This window comes from Phocoena sinus, chromosome 1, assembly GCF_008692025.1.
Source record: "Phocoena sinus isolate mPhoSin1 chromosome 1, mPhoSin1.pri, whole genome shotgun sequence".
Classification (NCBI taxonomy): domain Eukaryota; kingdom Metazoa; phylum Chordata; class Mammalia; order Artiodactyla; family Phocoenidae; genus Phocoena; species Phocoena sinus.
The window spans coordinates 117,764,242-117,781,277 of NC_045763.1; the positions used below are offsets into that span (position 1 = coordinate 117,764,242).

Sequence of the window (17,036 nt, forward strand, 5' to 3'; positions counted from 1 at the left end):
GGGAAGAGGCAGCAGGTAGAAAGGAGGGCCTCTGGAGTGTGGAGTTCCGGAGTTTGGAGGTAGGGCCCTGAGTGAGGGTGTGTGGGTGGTGTTTAGGCCCAGCACATTGAAGGGGGTCTCCGATTGTAGAGGTAGAGCCCTGGGTGGGGGTGTAGGAACAGGGCTTGAGCTCTGCGGGTAAGGCGGGAGACCCCAAGGGCAGAGGAGTAGGCCAGGGAGCCCAACAAGCTCTCCAGCGCCTAAGTGGACAGGGAAAGCACTGGCCACATTCCCTTCCATTCCTTTGCGCCCCTCCCCCACTGTCACCTCCAGGGTCTCCCCTGTAGCCACTGGACCCCTAACCATGGGTGGGTGCCGCTAGGTGTAGGAACTCCTCCCCTCCCCCAGCCACCCCTCAGGGGTGCCGGTTCTAGAGGTCGGGCCTTTACTTTTGCTCCCCCTTCCCTCCCTCCCTCTCCCTCAGATCCGTGTGGCTGGAGGATCCCTAGGTGGGCAGAGGATCAGGCCCAGGATCTCAGCAGGTTCCTGGGGGTCCAAGTGGGCAGGAGAAACCTGGCCAAACTCCTTGTTGATCCTTTGCCCTCCCAGTGGTTCCCCAATTTCCCCCTTCGAGCGTGGGATCCCTTCCCCTCCTCCAGCCAACCCTCAGGGACTCCAGTCCCTTCTGACCTCCACTTCTTCTACCCCTACACTCCCCCCACACCCTACCTGGTTGCTGGGGGTTCCTCCTGTCCACTTAGGTGTTCGTGGTCCCCTACCAGTGCCCGGTAGGTGCCCTAGTTGTGAGGAGATGCGAATTCCGCATCCTCCTAGTATGCCATCTTGAGTCCACCCCCTTATCATATGGTTTTTATTCTTCAATTTGTTGATGTGGTGTATCACATCGATTGATTTGCGGATATTGAAATTGATCAATTGATAGTGATCATGGTGTATGATCCTTTTAATGTATTGTTGGATTCGGATTGCTAGTATTTTGTTGAGGACTTTTTCAAGCATGGTATCTGATGTATGTTTTCACTTGGAGCTGATTAGAAATTGTTATTTGGGTCATATGCTGGAGATGATGTTATTCCTTAAATGTTTGACCTAGGTAAGCAGATTCAAGTCTGATAATCCTAGATATTCAAATTCTGTTGTCAGACAGAAACCAAGCTCTGTTCTCTCCCACAGGATTAGAAGATGTGTCGTTCCTGAATTCCTTTGAAGACTTTCAGCGAATTACATGACATTGTGAAGGGCAGTTGTCCTGGAATAGATGGGCTTTCTGTAATGGAAAAAAGAGAAAAATAAAGTAGGTAAATAGGGACTAGAGTGTCAGGCCACTCCTCATGGATATAGAGGTGGTTTGGAGAGCACTAACAGGCAGTAAGGGATATTGACAGCATAAGCAGGATTAAATTAAAAAAACAAGTAGGTTAAAAACTCAATTATGTGTGGTGATCCTAATACAAGGTAGCTTCGTGGATATGTTTTGGAGCTGTCCTGAGACTTTCTGTATCCTGCTGGTATTTGTGCATCTGTAAAATGGCCCCTTTACTTTTACCATATTTGCAAAGTCATAGGTCTGAGAAGAGAGGTAGGAATGTAAAAAGATGTGCCAATCATAGGCTTACCGCTTGGGACTGTTGAACTTCAGAGTAAATTGTGGTGGAGTCATTGTTTTTCACAGGTTTTGGGATTTCTATTTCCTGTAAAACACAATCATACCAATTTGGCTCACATAAAGAGAAATGTACTCATGCACAGATACAGTAAGTCCCCTACTTATGAGACTTCAAGTTATGATATTTCAAAGATGTGAACGTGTGTTCACATGTCCAATCACGTAAGTTAGTTCACGTGTCTGGTGTACATTGTCATGTCAAGTGGTTGTGTACTTGACAACAAAGTAAGTGCACAAGCTTTTGTATACTTACTTTGTGTAGCTTACTAATGAAGACTAGATAGAATTGGAGGCTCAAAGAAAGAAGAGAGACAAGAGGAAGAAGAAGTAATTGAAGAACTGAAGAGATTCACGATACAGGAAATGGAAAGGGGATTTTCTTTATCTGAAGAGGCACTGTTAGTTTTTGAGGCACAGCACCCAAATATAGAACAGTACATGAAGGTTGCAGCAGCCGTTCAGAATGCGATCCAGTGCTACCGTGTCATTTATGGTGAGAAAAAAAAACTACTACCCAGACATCACAGGATCATTTTTTCAAGAGAATAGTTAAAATTGAATGCAGCAAGGAACCAGAACCTGTGACATCAACGTCAGGCATGGGTGAAATTGCAGCTTGCCCTCCACCTCCTATTGCAGGAGATCCTTCAGCTCTGCCATCTCCCATGTCCTCTTCCTCTGCCAGTCAGTAACTCTTCTTGCCTGTTCACTCGATGCCAACCCCTGTATGCCAGCTCTTGTACCGTATTACTGTACTTTTCAAGGTACTGTACTGTAAGATTAAAAATGTTTTCTTTATTTTTTTTGTTTTTTTGATGTATTATTTTTGTGAAAAGTATTATAAACCTATTACAGTACAGTACAGTACTCTATAGCTGATTGTGTTAGCTGGGTATCTAGGTTACTTTTGTTGGACTTAAGAACAAATTGGACTTACGAGCATGCTCTCGGAATGGAACTCATTTGTATGTAAGGGACTTACTGTATATTCTTGGGAAAGGCAGTGTGACAAATGAGGGATGATGTCAAAGTTCTTTAGGAGGAAGTCTAGGGAGTGTCCGGCAAGAGAAGCTGGAAACAAAGCACCACTAGCTCTTAAACCTGTGAAGGATTAGTCACCTTTCCTGAGCCCCAAACAGAAGCACAACACTCCAGCAGACTGGTGGTCTCAAGAACCAGAGAGAGAGAGAAGGGCGACCTTGTTGGCAGGTGGTGTGAAGGAAAGAAAACATTCTTGTCCTGCATCCAACTCTACTCTCCTTCCTCTATTTTTAGGAACTAACCTACACACCAGATGGTTATTGTACTACATCTTTTGTCTCAGATCTTTACTACCTATAACTGGAGTTATTGCCTGCTTCATTTTACCCCTGTGATTCTATTTGCCTGGTCATCATGTCACTGGGGTTCTCCTCAAGAATGGGGAACTGGTAGAGCAGGAATATCTTGTCTTAAGAATGGCTCTGCTTGGAATAAAAAGTGTGGCAGTAACAGAAGTCCCCCATCCTCATAGTTTTTGGCATTTTAAATTAACTAAGGCATATTTGGGGTGTTATCAAAACCTCTGAAACTCTCCAAAGTACCATGTTTTGCTAAGCAAAAGTTAACAAACTTGCCGGAGAGTTTCTTTGTTTGTTGAGAGTAATTCATCTTGTCTTCAAGAGGAAATTGGAAAGGCAATTGAAATATCTGAAGTGAGAGCACTTCTTATTGTTGGCTAGCTTCAGAGTCTACTTTGCAAATACCTGTGAGGGGCTTTGTGAAGGGAGATTTGCTTGTGGAATCCAAGATTTCTAGCCAGACCATTGTTTCCATCAACTGAAGAATGTTGACTCTCTTGGCTTATTTTTCAGAAGACATGGAAAATGGCCTCCCAGGATGTGTAGTGTTATTTAGAAATGTACCACCTGCAGGTGCTTTATTTTGCGGTTGATGGGGAATTACTGATGCATGGTGAGGAGTTCCTGATGCCTGACCAAGGCCATCCTGTTATGTTGCTAGAAGGCAGTGGACGATTGAGGACTGCTCATGCCTTTCATGTCCTCTACTGTTGAGGGATTGCAAATTCTTGCCCCTCTTCCCTCTTGAGAGACGCTTCTGAGCTCCCCTATTTCCCCTACATCCAGGATGAGAAAGCCCCTGATACAAAATCATGCCCTCTGGGGGCTCTCAAGCTTAAATGAACTCTGATCCATCCAGCAAGTATTTACTGAGCATCATGCTAAGACATAGGGGAAGAGAGAGGAAGACATAATTTTCACTTCCAGGCAGCTTGTAATTAAGCTGAAGGAACAAGACTCACTGATGCGTTAAGCAGTTAGATTAAGCAATGTAAAGCAGGGTATGAGTCAACATTCTACTGAGGTGTGAGCATTGAGGTCTAGAAAGGTCCCGCACATAACTCTGCAGTTCTTGTCGCTGCCTTTGCCTCTCCTTAATGGTGTATGTCATTTGAATTTAGAAAAGTTTGATGACAAGTTCATGTATAATGACTGTAAAAATAATGACCATGAAGGAGTATAAACCTGAAAGTACTCACCCTCTTTGAATGGGTGACCTGAGCATACACAGTGCTCCCTGGAGAGAAGGAAGCATACTCTAAGTTCCTCACAGTCTCTGCTGTTAACACAGGAAGGCACAGTCAGTAGCTGAAGGACTCTAGTCTGCTCTCCCAGGACCTTGTCTACCCCAGGCCATTCTCTGACCCCAGAGAGGCAATTGTTCAAAGCATGGCCCTTCCTTAGGGTTCATTCATTTTTGACAGTCTTTGGAGTTCTGGGTTGAACCAGAACATTCTCAGCCATGTGATCTATTTCTGACCTCATCTCGTCAGGGGCACATGGTCTTGAGCTATCCTAAAGCCTCAGAGTCTCCCTCTGGCTTCCAGGAAGGGAGCTTCTGGGACCAAATAACACTGCCTACACAGGAGCTAGAGAACCTCACTGGTGAGCATAATGGAGCCAGATTATTTCACATATATAATACTATTAAACTTTTCAGAGCTCCTTAGAGTGGGTTTGATTATATTAGAGATGAGGAACTGATAGCTCAGAAAGTTTTACAGACTTGGTGCAAACTCACACAGGAAATGATCAGACAAGAATTTGAATGCATGCCTTCTCACTCCAAACCTCATGCCAGGTCCTCCATGCATGAAGTCATGTATCTCTCACCCATGAAATAAGACTCAATGGCAGTCTGAGTCCAGAGCCTGTGTTTCTGTCTCTATATCATACTTTCTCTTTTGACTGTGTCCACTCAATGCCCAAACCCTGGCTGAAGAGAGTGATGGAGTCAGGCAGTTTGTCTTTGGGCATTTGATGCTGTAATCCTGTCTTTACCCTGCACCTCCTGTTGATAATGAACAGGTCATGAGTCCTTTCACTGGCGCTTAGTCTCTCCATTGGCAGAGTGGGGAATGACCCTAATCCTACCCCAAGAAATTACATGAGTGATCGGTTTGCATGCCTGTAAGGGACCCTGTAAGTCACACAGGGGACAAACTTGCACAGTTCCAGGTGTTATCCCCTTGCACCATCTGGTCCATCTGAGTAATGACATTCTGACTCCCTCCTCTCTCATTATACAGCCCTCTGACTGCCCCCCTTTCCTTTTCACTTGGTTCTTCCTATCTGTTTTATGATTGGGAGTTAAGAGTCTGGAAGCTCACCAGGACACTGGGTTTGCTGAGTAGAGAATTGAAAGAAACCTGAAAAATAAAATTAATTGAAATCTGTTGAAATCTGTGACTATAATGAGAAAAGCCTTCCACCCCCTACCCCTAGATGTGTCTCTCTAGAGGGTGTGGTGGAAGGGGACCTGAAAGGGTCCTGCATTTTCCAGTAAGACACTTTTCTAGGAGATTAGCACATGTGTATTCACAACCCAGGTGTTGTCCCAGTGGACCAGCTGAGCCAGGGTTTGCATGCTCCCTCCCTTTATCTGTCTTCTACAAGACAGAGTCTTTTGGAGGCCCCAAATGCTAAGTCTCTGGAACCTTGGAGAAGAAACAGTAAGTAGGAAGAAAGGAAACCTATTTTTTTCCTCCAAACAAATAATGACACGATGATGACAACTATACATATTGAAGAAACTGCCACTACAATCCACGTGGTATCCAGGTGTTCATTTTTTTCATTAGTAACACCTAAAAAGAAAAAAAAAGAAGTTGCACTCGAGACACATCGAGTGAGGCCCAGAGTGGTTTTTTAGAGCCTCTACTGCATCTCTTCTAGACCATCTTTGGGAGTTGGGTGGGTTCATCTATACCCAGAGGCTCTGGGGGTGTGAGCAGGCTTTCTGGGAGTGGGAGTCCCATTTAGGCAGACAGGGCATGGTGGAGCCTGGTAGAGCCAGTGGGAGGAAGCAATCCTGCCTTCCCAAGGACTTTGCTCTTGGGATCTGAGTGGGCTAGAGAAAGGGTTGGTGGAGGGGGAGGGAGGAAGGAGAGACCTCTGGGGGAGTGAGAGGCATGGAGCCCCAGGGGATGTCTGTCCCTTCCCAGTGTCATTTGGCTGTCTCCTACTGGGCTGCTGTTTTAGGAATCATAAAGAGCACAAGAGACACCCCACACCTCACAGCCACTCAAGGCTCTCAGAGAGACCTGAGACATACTTACTTTTGCAGAGACTCTGGACAGAGACAGAGAAGGATGAATTGCTGACAGGATTCTCAGCTATGCAGGTGTAGGTCTCTTCATTGAAACTCTTGGGGTCCCAGGAGATAGTAAGGTTTGCTTCACTTTGAAGTGTGTTTCCTGAGACCTGCCACCTGAATAAGATGTTATCATTTGGATTCTCCACAGAGCAGGTCAGGAGGATCTCACAGGTCCTATTATTAGACCATTTGGTGTGAGGGACAACTTGTAAGTTCCTCAGTCGTCCTGTGTGCAGAGAAGAGGCCTGGATTAAGGACAAATGTCTTGGCTCAGCCCTCTGTGAAAAATATCTCTCACCTCGATGTTTCTGTATTCCACCTGACACAGCTGTGTACTCTAAATAACTCTGCGTGTACTGCCTAATTGATGACATCAAGGTATGGGGTGACCAAATGATAAGGGACATCAGTATGAGACAGAGTAGGCAGTGGGAGAGAGGGAAGGGAAAGACTGGGGTTGTTGCCAACTAGTCGGGTGATTTTAAGCTGATCACTTTAATTTTTGGAGCTCCAGTTTCTTCCTGGGGGTCCTTCTAACACTTGTTCACTGCCCCTCATGTAAAGATAATTTGGAGACTAAGCTAAGGGCCAGCCCTACCTCAGCCAGGTCCGAAACCAGAAGACCAGGCATACTTCTCCATTGTCAGAATTCCCTAGATGGGATGGAAGATAAAAGCTTAACACTCTTGGAGAACTGTATTTCCCACATCTGTGGGAATATTGGTTCTCACTGGAGCTGATGCTGGCTCAAATGATGACAAAGAGACCTTGATGTAGAGTGTCACCAAGTCAGAAAGGGAAATGTTGAGAATTAAAGAATTAGGAAAGGAAGAAGTGAAGAAATAGAGAGAAAGCAAGAAATTCTGGAGAAGAAAGAAGTGCAATATATTTGGGACTACATATGTTGCAGAAATATCTGAGAGCAGAGACCAGAAAATATCACCTCTAAGGTGTCAGTGGCTGTGAATCAATGGGGACATGAAAGTAGTACAGAAAAGCCCTCTGACCTAGACTCCGCCCAAGGGTTGAAATAGAGGTGACCCAATAGAAACAGAATGACTCCAACTGTCTGATTAGAAGAGATTAAGTAATGCTTTAAGCTTAGCTAACTGAGTAGGGGTGGTGGAACATACCTTGCTAGAACAGAATTTTCATGTCATGGCAAGAATGTTGGATTTGGAGTTAGGAAGACCTAGGTTAGAATCATGGCTTTGTCATTTACTGGCTACGTGGACAAATTTTAGTCTCTTCATGCCTGTTTCTTCATCTATAAAACTGGGCAATAATACTTACTTCTTGGGTAATTATGAGGATTAAATGAGACAGCATGTAGCACAGAAATGGCAAATATTTGGCATGAATATTACATCTCCTTCAGCCAATGTCTGTTGCTGACCTCAAAAACCTATCTTGATATCTTTCTCCACTTGATGAATATATAACTACTGACTTGACATTTCCACCTGGATATGTGTATCTCCAACTCAACATGTTCAAAAAGACTCCTGTTTTTCTCTCCAAAACCTTCTCAATCTGCAACTTTCCCCATCTTAGTTGACAACAACTACATCCTCCCAGTCATCCAAGCCAAAAGCCCTGGAGTCATCCCTGACTCATCTTTTCCTCTCATACTCCCACATCACAAAATCCTGGTGGCTTTACCTCTAAAATATATCCAGAATCCAACCACTTCTCACTACCTCCACTGCTACCACTCTGGTCCAAGCCAGTATTACCTCTTGCTTAGATAGTTGCAATGGCTTCCTAATTGGTTCAGTGGCTTCCACCCTTGTCCAAAGAGATCCTTTAAATAAGTTAAATTATATTACTTCTCTGCAAAACCCTCCAATTGTTGTCCGTTCCCCCAAAATAGAAGCCAAAGTCCTTGTGATGGCTCTCATAGCCTTAGAAGATATGGCCCCCTACTTCCTTATTGACCTCATTTCCTATTGCTCTCTCTTACTCTGCTCCTTGATGTTTGACCTTCTTTATATTCCTTGAGCTGCCAGACACAGGGAGTGCTTGTGCGGGATGGCTCTTCATCCAGATATCTGCATGGCTCACTCTTTTACCTCCAACATGTCTTGGCTCTAATGTCATCTTCTCAATGAGGCCTATTATGATCACTCCATTTAAAATTGACCACTGCTTTCTGGCACTTCTGATGCTCCTTATTCTGTTCTAATCTCTCTTTCTCCATAGCACTCGCAGCTTACTGTGTCATTTGTTTATATATTATGTGTACTGTTTATTATTGCTCCCATATTCCCTACCCAGAATGTCAGTTCCATGAGGGCAGGGACATTTGTTTTGTTCACTGATGTATTTCAAGGGCCTAAAACAGTGTCTCGTATATTATCCCTGGTTAACAAATATTGTTGACTCAGTGAATAAACAACATGACTCTGATATCTTTCTTAACACTGAACCCTAGACTGTTACTCCCAATTAATTTATGTTGGCCCATAAGATCAAATCTTTGCCATCCCTAGCCTAGTACATACAGAACAATTGGCCAGTGTTTTTTAAAAGAAAACCTATATAATTTATATCTTAAAATACTTTTGCACAATTGTAAAACACGTTGGTGTAGCTTACACATCTCTCTGTGTATGTGCCTTTGAAGGAGAGGCACTCCAAAAGGCCCTGAGAAGCCATTGGCATTCAGCCTCAGGAGTGTGGTTGTTGCAGAAGAAGTTGTGCTTGGTCTTCTAAATAGTGGCAGAAGAAACTTGTCTCAACAAGTGTAATGGAGCCTAATACAGGGTCTAGAAGTCACAAGATTTAGGTTCTAATCTTAGCTCTATCACTAACTGCTGTGCAATGCCATTGAATAGTTTTGTTGCTGGACCTCAGTCTAGCTCCAAATGCCATGCTTTTTAACACTAAGCTATAGTGCACACTTGCAGTCACATAGAATTGAAATATGTACTATTTTTCAGTCCATACACAATTAAACCCCATGATTTGACTCACTGAAGATTCTCAGATCATAACTGGTAAACAGTAAAGAGGTCAGTGTGGTTATCTGGGCTCTGTAATGTCCTGAGTCTGCCATCGTCAGGTTGCTGAGATGCAAGGAATAGGACTCGGTGACATTCAATCGATTTTTCCGCTTTGGGTCAGTCACCCTGTTTAGTGCTTCATTTGGCTCTATGAAGACGGCAGATTTTCCATCATGTAGCCAGGTGATGGACGTGATCTTCTCTTCCACAGGAAACTTCAGGATAAGTGTTACAGACTCCCCCAGGACCCCGTTCACAATCAATGGTGTTGAGCTGGTTTGTGAAACTGTGTTCCCTGTGAACACAGAAAGGAAACTGCTATAACTCTCCCTGCCCTCCCCCTGCTCTCCACACCCTTTCTCCATCCTCTGCCAGTCAGTTAGAGCTCTCTGATACTGAAGTCCAGAAATATGATGAAAAGGGAAACGGTTAGGAGGAGTGTTGAAATGGGCAATCACAGAGGTTCCACCCCAGCAAAATGTCTGGCACTCTTGTTTAATGAGTAGTTGGTCCAGATGATCCTGGCAAGTCTACCCTCCCATACTAGCTGGTCACTCCTGAGTCATGGCCACACTATCTGATCCCAGCTTCTGAGTTGTCTGGGCATGAGATAGAGAGGGACAACTATATCAACTCTCTGGCACAGACTTCAAAACCCACAAGTCTTTGCTGATGAAATATAATCAAAGCTTGACATTTATTAAATACTTACTGTGTTCAGCATAGTAGGCTTGTGAGATTTAGAGGACTAGTAATAGGAGTTTACAGTTCTTATACATTATTTCATTCGACGCTGACAACAATTCTGTGAGGCAGTAGAATGAATATTCCCATCTCCATTTATAGAAAGGATCTGAGGCACAGAGAGGTTCTCTAGTTTTCCCAGGGTTACCTAGCTAAGGAATAACAGAGTCAGGATTCAGACCCAACTCCTTTGACTCTAACTACTTTGTGCTCTTTCCATGATACCAGAAGATATCTTTTATTCTCCCAAAAGATTATTGTCTAGTAGTTGAGGAGATAAAAACTGATAAGCATAAAAATAATACATTTAACCTCAAAGTAACATACAATGACTATACTCTCATGAGCCTCTCTCAGAGCCATTAATGTTCAAGCAAAAAAGGTGAAATAGTCACAGTCATTCTTAAAGAAGATGTTTCTTTACCATGCTTTGCCAAATTCCTAGCATTTATCATACCATTTTTTAGCCCTCTGTTTACTTGTTTGTCCAGCTGACCATGTCTTAATTATCTTTATATCTCAGCACTGTGCCTAACACAAAGTAAGATATGGAAATGTTTGAGTGAATCAATGAATAGGTAACCATTACCACAACCTCAACCTTCTCAAGATCTCTTAACTCTCAGGAGAGGATCTGAGTAGGGGAGGAAATATCTCTCAGGATCTTTGCACTCAGCTCCTGGGTGACCTCACACTTCCTCTCTTTTTCTCAAATTGTCACATGCATGCCCATCACATGAACACTGCCATCAATTCCGCCTCTTTACTACTTCTTTCCCATCAGCACTTTAACATGCTGTTGTTTGTCATTTGACCATTCTTCCCTCTCAGAATCACATGGGTGAATATCACAAGCAAAATCTTGAGTGAAAAAAGAAAATACAAATAGAATACAGTGGCATGCTTACATTTATTTAAAGTTAGAAAACAGGCAAAACAAATCTATTATTTTAGAAGTCAGGATAGGGTTACCTTTGAGGAGGAGGGAGGGATAGCAAATAGGAGGGAGCATAGAGGGGGTTTTCTGGGCTGCTGGTAATGTGCCATTCCTTAACCTGTGTCTGGATACACAGATTTGTTCATTTTATGATTATTCCTTGAACTGACACTTAGGATTTGTAATTTTCTCTTTGTATACTATATTTCAGTAAAAGAGGTTAAAACAACAAGAAAAAACAAAACAAAGCAATTACAATGGCCTATGAGGGCCAGAATGATCTGGTCACTTTTCTCTTTTTAGCCTAACTTCCTATAACTCTCCCCCTTATTCCCTCTGCTCACACTATGCTGGCCTGGTTATTCCTTGAACAGGCCAGAGTTGTACACTTGTAATTCCCTCTGCCTAGAATGCTCTTCCCCCAGGTGTCCACATGGCTCACTCTTTCGTCTCCATAAGGTCTTTAATGCAAACATCTCCTCTCAAGGAGGCCTTCTGTGACCATGCTTTCCTCACCACAAGCCCTCACTCCTGTGTACTCATTGCCTTTGAATTTGTTTTTCTCTGTAATACTTACTTTCTACCATACTCTGTAATTTGCATATTTGTTTTTTTGTTCTTTTCCCCTTCTATAAGAATGTAAGCTCCATGAAAGCAAGGATTTTTTCTGTCTTGTTCACGGTGTTGGACATTCTTGAACAGTGCTTGGCGCAGAGTAGGCACCCAATGAATACTGCTGAGTGAATGAGCACAGCTCCATCCCTTGTTTTGCAGGTTCTCTGCCCAGGATGTTTAGGACCAGTTTCTCTTTGTAACGGGTCTCGGCATACCCTGTGGCCCAAAGACTCTCCAAGAACTGTTCTTCCTTCTCTAGCACAGACCTTTAAGTTTCCTTTGTTGTTATAGATTGAAATCATTCATTTATTTAACAGGCCATTCATTGTACTATTTGCTCAGCTTTATGCCAATTCAGTGAGTAAAAGCCTTAGAAATCATGGCATTCAGACCATACTTATCAGATTCATTTTATGTACCAGTTTCTGGACTGAAGACTGAATATAGAAATGAATAAGACATTATCTGTTCTCTGGACTCACCGTGTGGTAGAGGAGTCTGACAGGTAAACATGTAGCTATGGTGTGGTGAGTTAGGCATTGACCTAGGATAGGGTTTGCTTCTGCATTGCCCTCACACCACTAATTGCACCCTGCACACTCAATATCGAGTGTTTCTTTCTCTTAGATATAGTTAAAATGTTCTTTTCCTCTATTTTTCATAATCTTGAGGGTAAGGATTATGCTTATTATCTCTGTATTCCTAGCATTTAGCACTATTTTGAGCTCAATAAATGTTGAATTGATAGAGATAACTGCTCTATAGGAGCACAAATAGTGAAAATGATGGAGTAGAAAGGGTTGGGGGTTATCAGGGAACACTTTGCAGAGAAGGTAACATTGTAGTTGGGTTTTGAATAAAAACAAGAAGTTCTCCATTGCTTGATTATTTCAAGAATGCCCGGCTCTTTCTTTGCTCCATTGTTCCCTTTGCCTGAAATACCTTGCTCACATTTTCCCATCTGGTGAGCTCCTATTTATCCTTCGAGGATAAGTTCAAATATCTGTTTGCCTTTGCTTATATTTATGGGGTTTGCATTGGTACAGGGGAGGAGACAGGAGTTTGTGGTTAGAGAAGAGGAGAAGTTATAGAAGGAGGAGAAGGGGTTGGTAGAAGTAATTCCCTGCAAGTCTAAGAAAAAAAAGAAGATAAGAGCCACTGTGCTTAAGGAAGGTGAAGGTAAGAAGTTACTGAAAAAGTTCAAAGGCTCCTCTGAAAGACTTTGGACTCTAGGAGAGCTGCTTTGGGACCCAGGTGACGTGGTGTGGCCCAGAAGGCACAAGAAGGCCTTTTTCCCTACTCTGCCTGGGATCAGCACTGATGCTTTGGGAATGTCCTGGGTCAGCATCCTTGGCATGGATATCCACGTTCTCTGCAGAGCATTGAGGTCTTCTGTAAGTGGTTCAGCTGGCTGCAGATTTGGAGGACTGGAACCAGAAGAGACTAAGAATTGGGAGGATGCCTCATCACCTTAACAGAAGGCTGCTTTGGGGGCCTATGGGAAGCATCCCTTATAAGTCACTGGGAGCCACTTGGAGCATGGGGGTGGTGCTGAGGTCCATCCCCTGGTGTGGATGTTCAGTCAGCAGAAATTTGGAGTATGTTTGTTTACATGTTTCACTCACTCTGGAAACATGAGTAATGTATCAGTCAGCTCTTTATGCCCCCAGAATCTGGCCCAGGGAACTTGGAATACTAAATAGGTTGAGATCAGAATGTAAAGTGTCTTGAATGATTATCTGAGTGATTTTTTTGAATATATTAAGAAACATGGAGTATTTTTGAGAAATGCAAAGGAATAAAGAAAGCAGGTAAGGCTGAACTGATTCTGAAAAAGAGAAAAGTCAGAGAAACTTTGGGATATCTAACCTAGGGGAATGGCTTAGGCCTAGGACTGGCTTAGCCCTATCTATAGGAAAAAGAGATATAGTGGGTTGTTTCAGCTCAGCATGAAACAAGTTCAGAAGGAGGGTAGGGGCTGATTTCTCAAGAGATTTAATAGAGAAGGGAAGAGATATATAAGACAGGATCTTGAGTAAGACAAGTGAAAATGAAAATACAACATACCAAAACTTACAGGGTGCAGCGAACACAGTGCTCAGAGGGAAAATTTGTTCTTTGAAAAGATCAGGAAGATTGATGTAATTTTAGCTAGATTAATTGAGAGAACAACAGAGAAGGCTCAAATTACTAAAATTAGAAATGGAAGAGTGGACATTACTGCAGACCTTATAGAAATAAAAACGATTATAAGAGAATAATATGAATAACTGTATGGTAACAAATTAGATAGCCTAGATGAAATAGACAAATTTCTATAAACAAACAGATTACCAAGACTGACTTAAGAAGAAATAGAAAATCTAAGAGGACCTTTAACAAGTAAAGAGATTGAATCAGTAATCAAAAACCTTCTGGCAAAGAAAAGTCCAGGACCAGATGGCTTCACTGGTGAATTCTACCAAATATTTAAAGAATAATTAATGTCAATATTTCTCAAACACTTCCCCAAAAAAGAAGAGGAGAAAACACTTTCTAATTCATCCTATGAGGCCGGCATTACCTTTACCAAAGCCAAAGATATCATACACACACACACATGCACGCACACACAAACTATGGACCATTATCCCTTATAAGCATTGATGTAAAAACCCTCAACAAAATATTAACAAACTGAATCCAGCTGCATATTAAAAGGATTATACACCAAGACTAATTGGAATTTATTTCAGGAATGTAAGAGTGATTCAACATATGAAAATCAATCAATGCAATATGCTACATTAATATAATTAAGGAAAAAAGACACATGATCATCTCAATTAATACAGAAAAAAACATTTAACAAAATCCAACACTGTTTCACACATAAGAGTCTAAAAATAGAAGGGAAATTCCTCACCTTGATAAAGGGCATTTGAGAAGCCCACATCTAACATTCTATTCAAGAATGGAAGGGACTTCCCTGGTGGTGCAGTGGTTAAGAATCTACCTGCCAATGCAGGGGACACGGGTTCGATCTCTGATCTCAGAAGATCCCACATGCCGTGGAACAACAAAGCCTGTGCACCACAACTACTGAGCCTGTGCTCTAGAGCCCGTGAGCCACAACTACTGAGCCCGTGTGCCACAACTACTGAAGCCTGCATGCCTAGGGCCCGTGCTCCACAACAAGAGAAGCCACTGAAATGAGAAGCCTGCCTACTGCAATGAACAGTAACCCCAGCTCACTGCAACTAGAGAAAGCCCACCCACAGCAACAAAGACCCAATGCAGCCAAAAATAAATAAATAAATAAATAGATTTTTAAAAAAAAGAATGAAAGACTGAAAGCCTTCCACATAAGGCCAGGAACAAGATAACAATACCTACTTTCATCACTTCTATTTAACATTGTACTGGAAGTTCTAGTTACAGCAATTAGACAAGAAAAAGAATAAAAGGTATCTTAATTGGAAAGGAAAAAGTGAAACTCTTCCTATTCACAGGTGACGTGATCTTATAGATAGAAAATTCTAAAGAGTCCACAAAAATAGATTGGTGCTCCTCTTGCAAGAGCACCGAAATCACAACCAACTGCTGAACAGCATTGACAGGAGGATGCTGGAACCCACCAAAAAAGATACCCTACATCCAAAGACAAAGGAGAAGCTGCACTGAGACAGTGGGAGGGGCACAATCACGATAAAATCAAATCCCATACCTGCTAGGTGGGCGATCCACAAACTGGAGAACAATTATACCACAAAAGTTCTCCCACTGGAGAGAAGGTTCTGAGCCCAATGTCAGGCTTCTGAGCCTGGGGGTCTGGCAATGGGACTAGGAATCCCCAGGCAATCTGACTTTGAAGATCAGTGGGATTTGATTTCAGGACTTCCAAAGGACTGGGGGAAACAGAGACTCCACTCTTGGAGGTCACACACAAAGTCTTGTGTGCATGAGGACCTGGCTAAAGGAGCAGTGACCCCATAGGAGACTGAACCAAACCTACCTGCTAGTGTTGGAGGGTCTCCTGCAGAGACAGTGGGCAGCTGTGGTTCACTACAGGGACAAGGTCACTGGCAGCAGCAGTTCTGGGAAGTACCCACTGGCGTGAGCCCTCCCAGAGGCTGCCACTAGACCCACCATATAGCCTGTAGGCTCCAGTGCTGGGTCACCTCAGGCCAAAAACAGGGAGGGAACACAGCCCCGCCCATCAGCAGACAAGTGCATTAAAGTTTTACTGAGCACAGGCTCTGCCCACCAGAGCAAGACCCAGTTCTACCCACCTCCAGTCCCTCCTATCAGGAAGCTTGCATAAGCCTCTTGGATAGTCTCATCCATCAGAAGGCAGACAGCAGAAGCAAGAAGCAAACCTACAGTCTGCAGAAAAAAAACCATAGTCACAGAAAGATATACAAACTGAAAAGGCAGAGGACTATGTCCCAGATGAAGGAACAAGATAAAACCCCAGAAAAACAACAAAATGAAGTGGAGCTAGGCAACCTCCCAGAAAAAGAATTCAGAATAATGATAATGAAGATGATCAAGGATCCTAGAAAAAGAATGGAGGCAAAGATTGAGAAGATGCAAGATATATTTAACAAAGACCAAGAAGAACTAAAGAACAGAGATGAAAAATATAACAACTGAAGTGTAAACTATACTAGAAGGAATCAATAGCAGAATAACTGAGGCAGAAGAACTATCATTATTCTGAATTCTTTTTCAGGTAGACTGCCTATTTCCTCTTCACTTGTTTGATCTGGTGGTTTTTACCTTGCTCCTTCATCTGCTGTGTGTTTCTTTGTCTTCTCATTTTGCTTCACTTACTGTGTTTGGGGTCTGCTTTTCACAGGCTGCAAGTCCGTAGTTCCCATTGTTTTTGGTGTCTGCCCCCAGTGGCCCAGTGGCTAAGATTGGTTCAGTGGGTTGTGTAGGCTTCCTGGTGGAGGGGACTAGTGCTTGTGTTCTGGTGGATGAGGCTGGATCTAGTCTTTCTGGTGCTGTGTTTTGGGGTGCCTGTGACCTTATTATGATTTTAGGCAGCCTCTCTGCTAATGGATGGGGTTGTGTTCCTGTCTTGGTAGTTGTTTGGCATAGGGTGTCCAGCACTGTATCTTGCTCATCATTGAGTGGAGCTGGGTCTTAGTGTTGAGATGGAGATCTCCGGGAGAGCTTTTGCCATTTGATATTACATGGAGCTGGGAGGTCTCTGGTGGACCAATTGTCTTGAACTCAGTTCTCCCACCTCAGAGGCACAGGCCTGACATACGGATGGAGCACCAAGACCCTGCCAGCCACATGGCTCAGAAGAAAAGGGAAAAAAAAAAAAAAAAAAAAAAAAAAAGAAAAAGAAAAAAGAAAAGTTATTAAAATTAAAAATAATTATTAAAAATAAAAAAGTAATAAAAAAAGAAGAAAGAAAGAA

The 17,036-nt window shown here is 42.9% G+C and overlaps 1 protein-coding gene across 4 annotated transcripts in view; it reads right to left on the bottom strand.

Annotated features, from left to right (window-relative positions):
- Positions 1 to 925: 925 nt before the first annotated feature.
- SLAMF6 (SLAM family member 6) overlaps positions 926 to 17,036 on the bottom strand; it is a 28,829-nt gene continuing 12,718 nt past the window's right edge. Inside the window, exons 2-8 of one of the 4 annotated variants that reach the window (XM_032652614.1) lie at positions 9,299 to 9,622; positions 6,285 to 6,548; positions 5,748 to 5,813; positions 5,337 to 5,375; positions 4,206 to 4,285; positions 1,617 to 1,691; positions 926 to 1,267 (exon numbers count right to left, since the gene is read on the bottom strand). In XM_032652614.1, coding sequence (XP_032508505.1) covers positions 1,214 to 1,267; positions 1,617 to 1,691; positions 4,206 to 4,285; positions 5,337 to 5,375; positions 5,748 to 5,813; positions 6,285 to 6,548; positions 9,299 to 9,622 — 902 coding nt within the window. In that variant the 3' untranslated portion in view covers positions 926 to 1,213. Of the gene's footprint in view, positions 1,268 to 1,616; positions 1,692 to 4,205; positions 4,286 to 5,336; positions 5,376 to 5,699; positions 5,814 to 6,284; positions 6,549 to 9,298; positions 9,623 to 17,036 lie in introns of all 4 variants that reach the window. The other 3 variants (XM_032652606.1, XM_032652615.1, XM_032652616.1) reach the window with 3 other exon arrangements.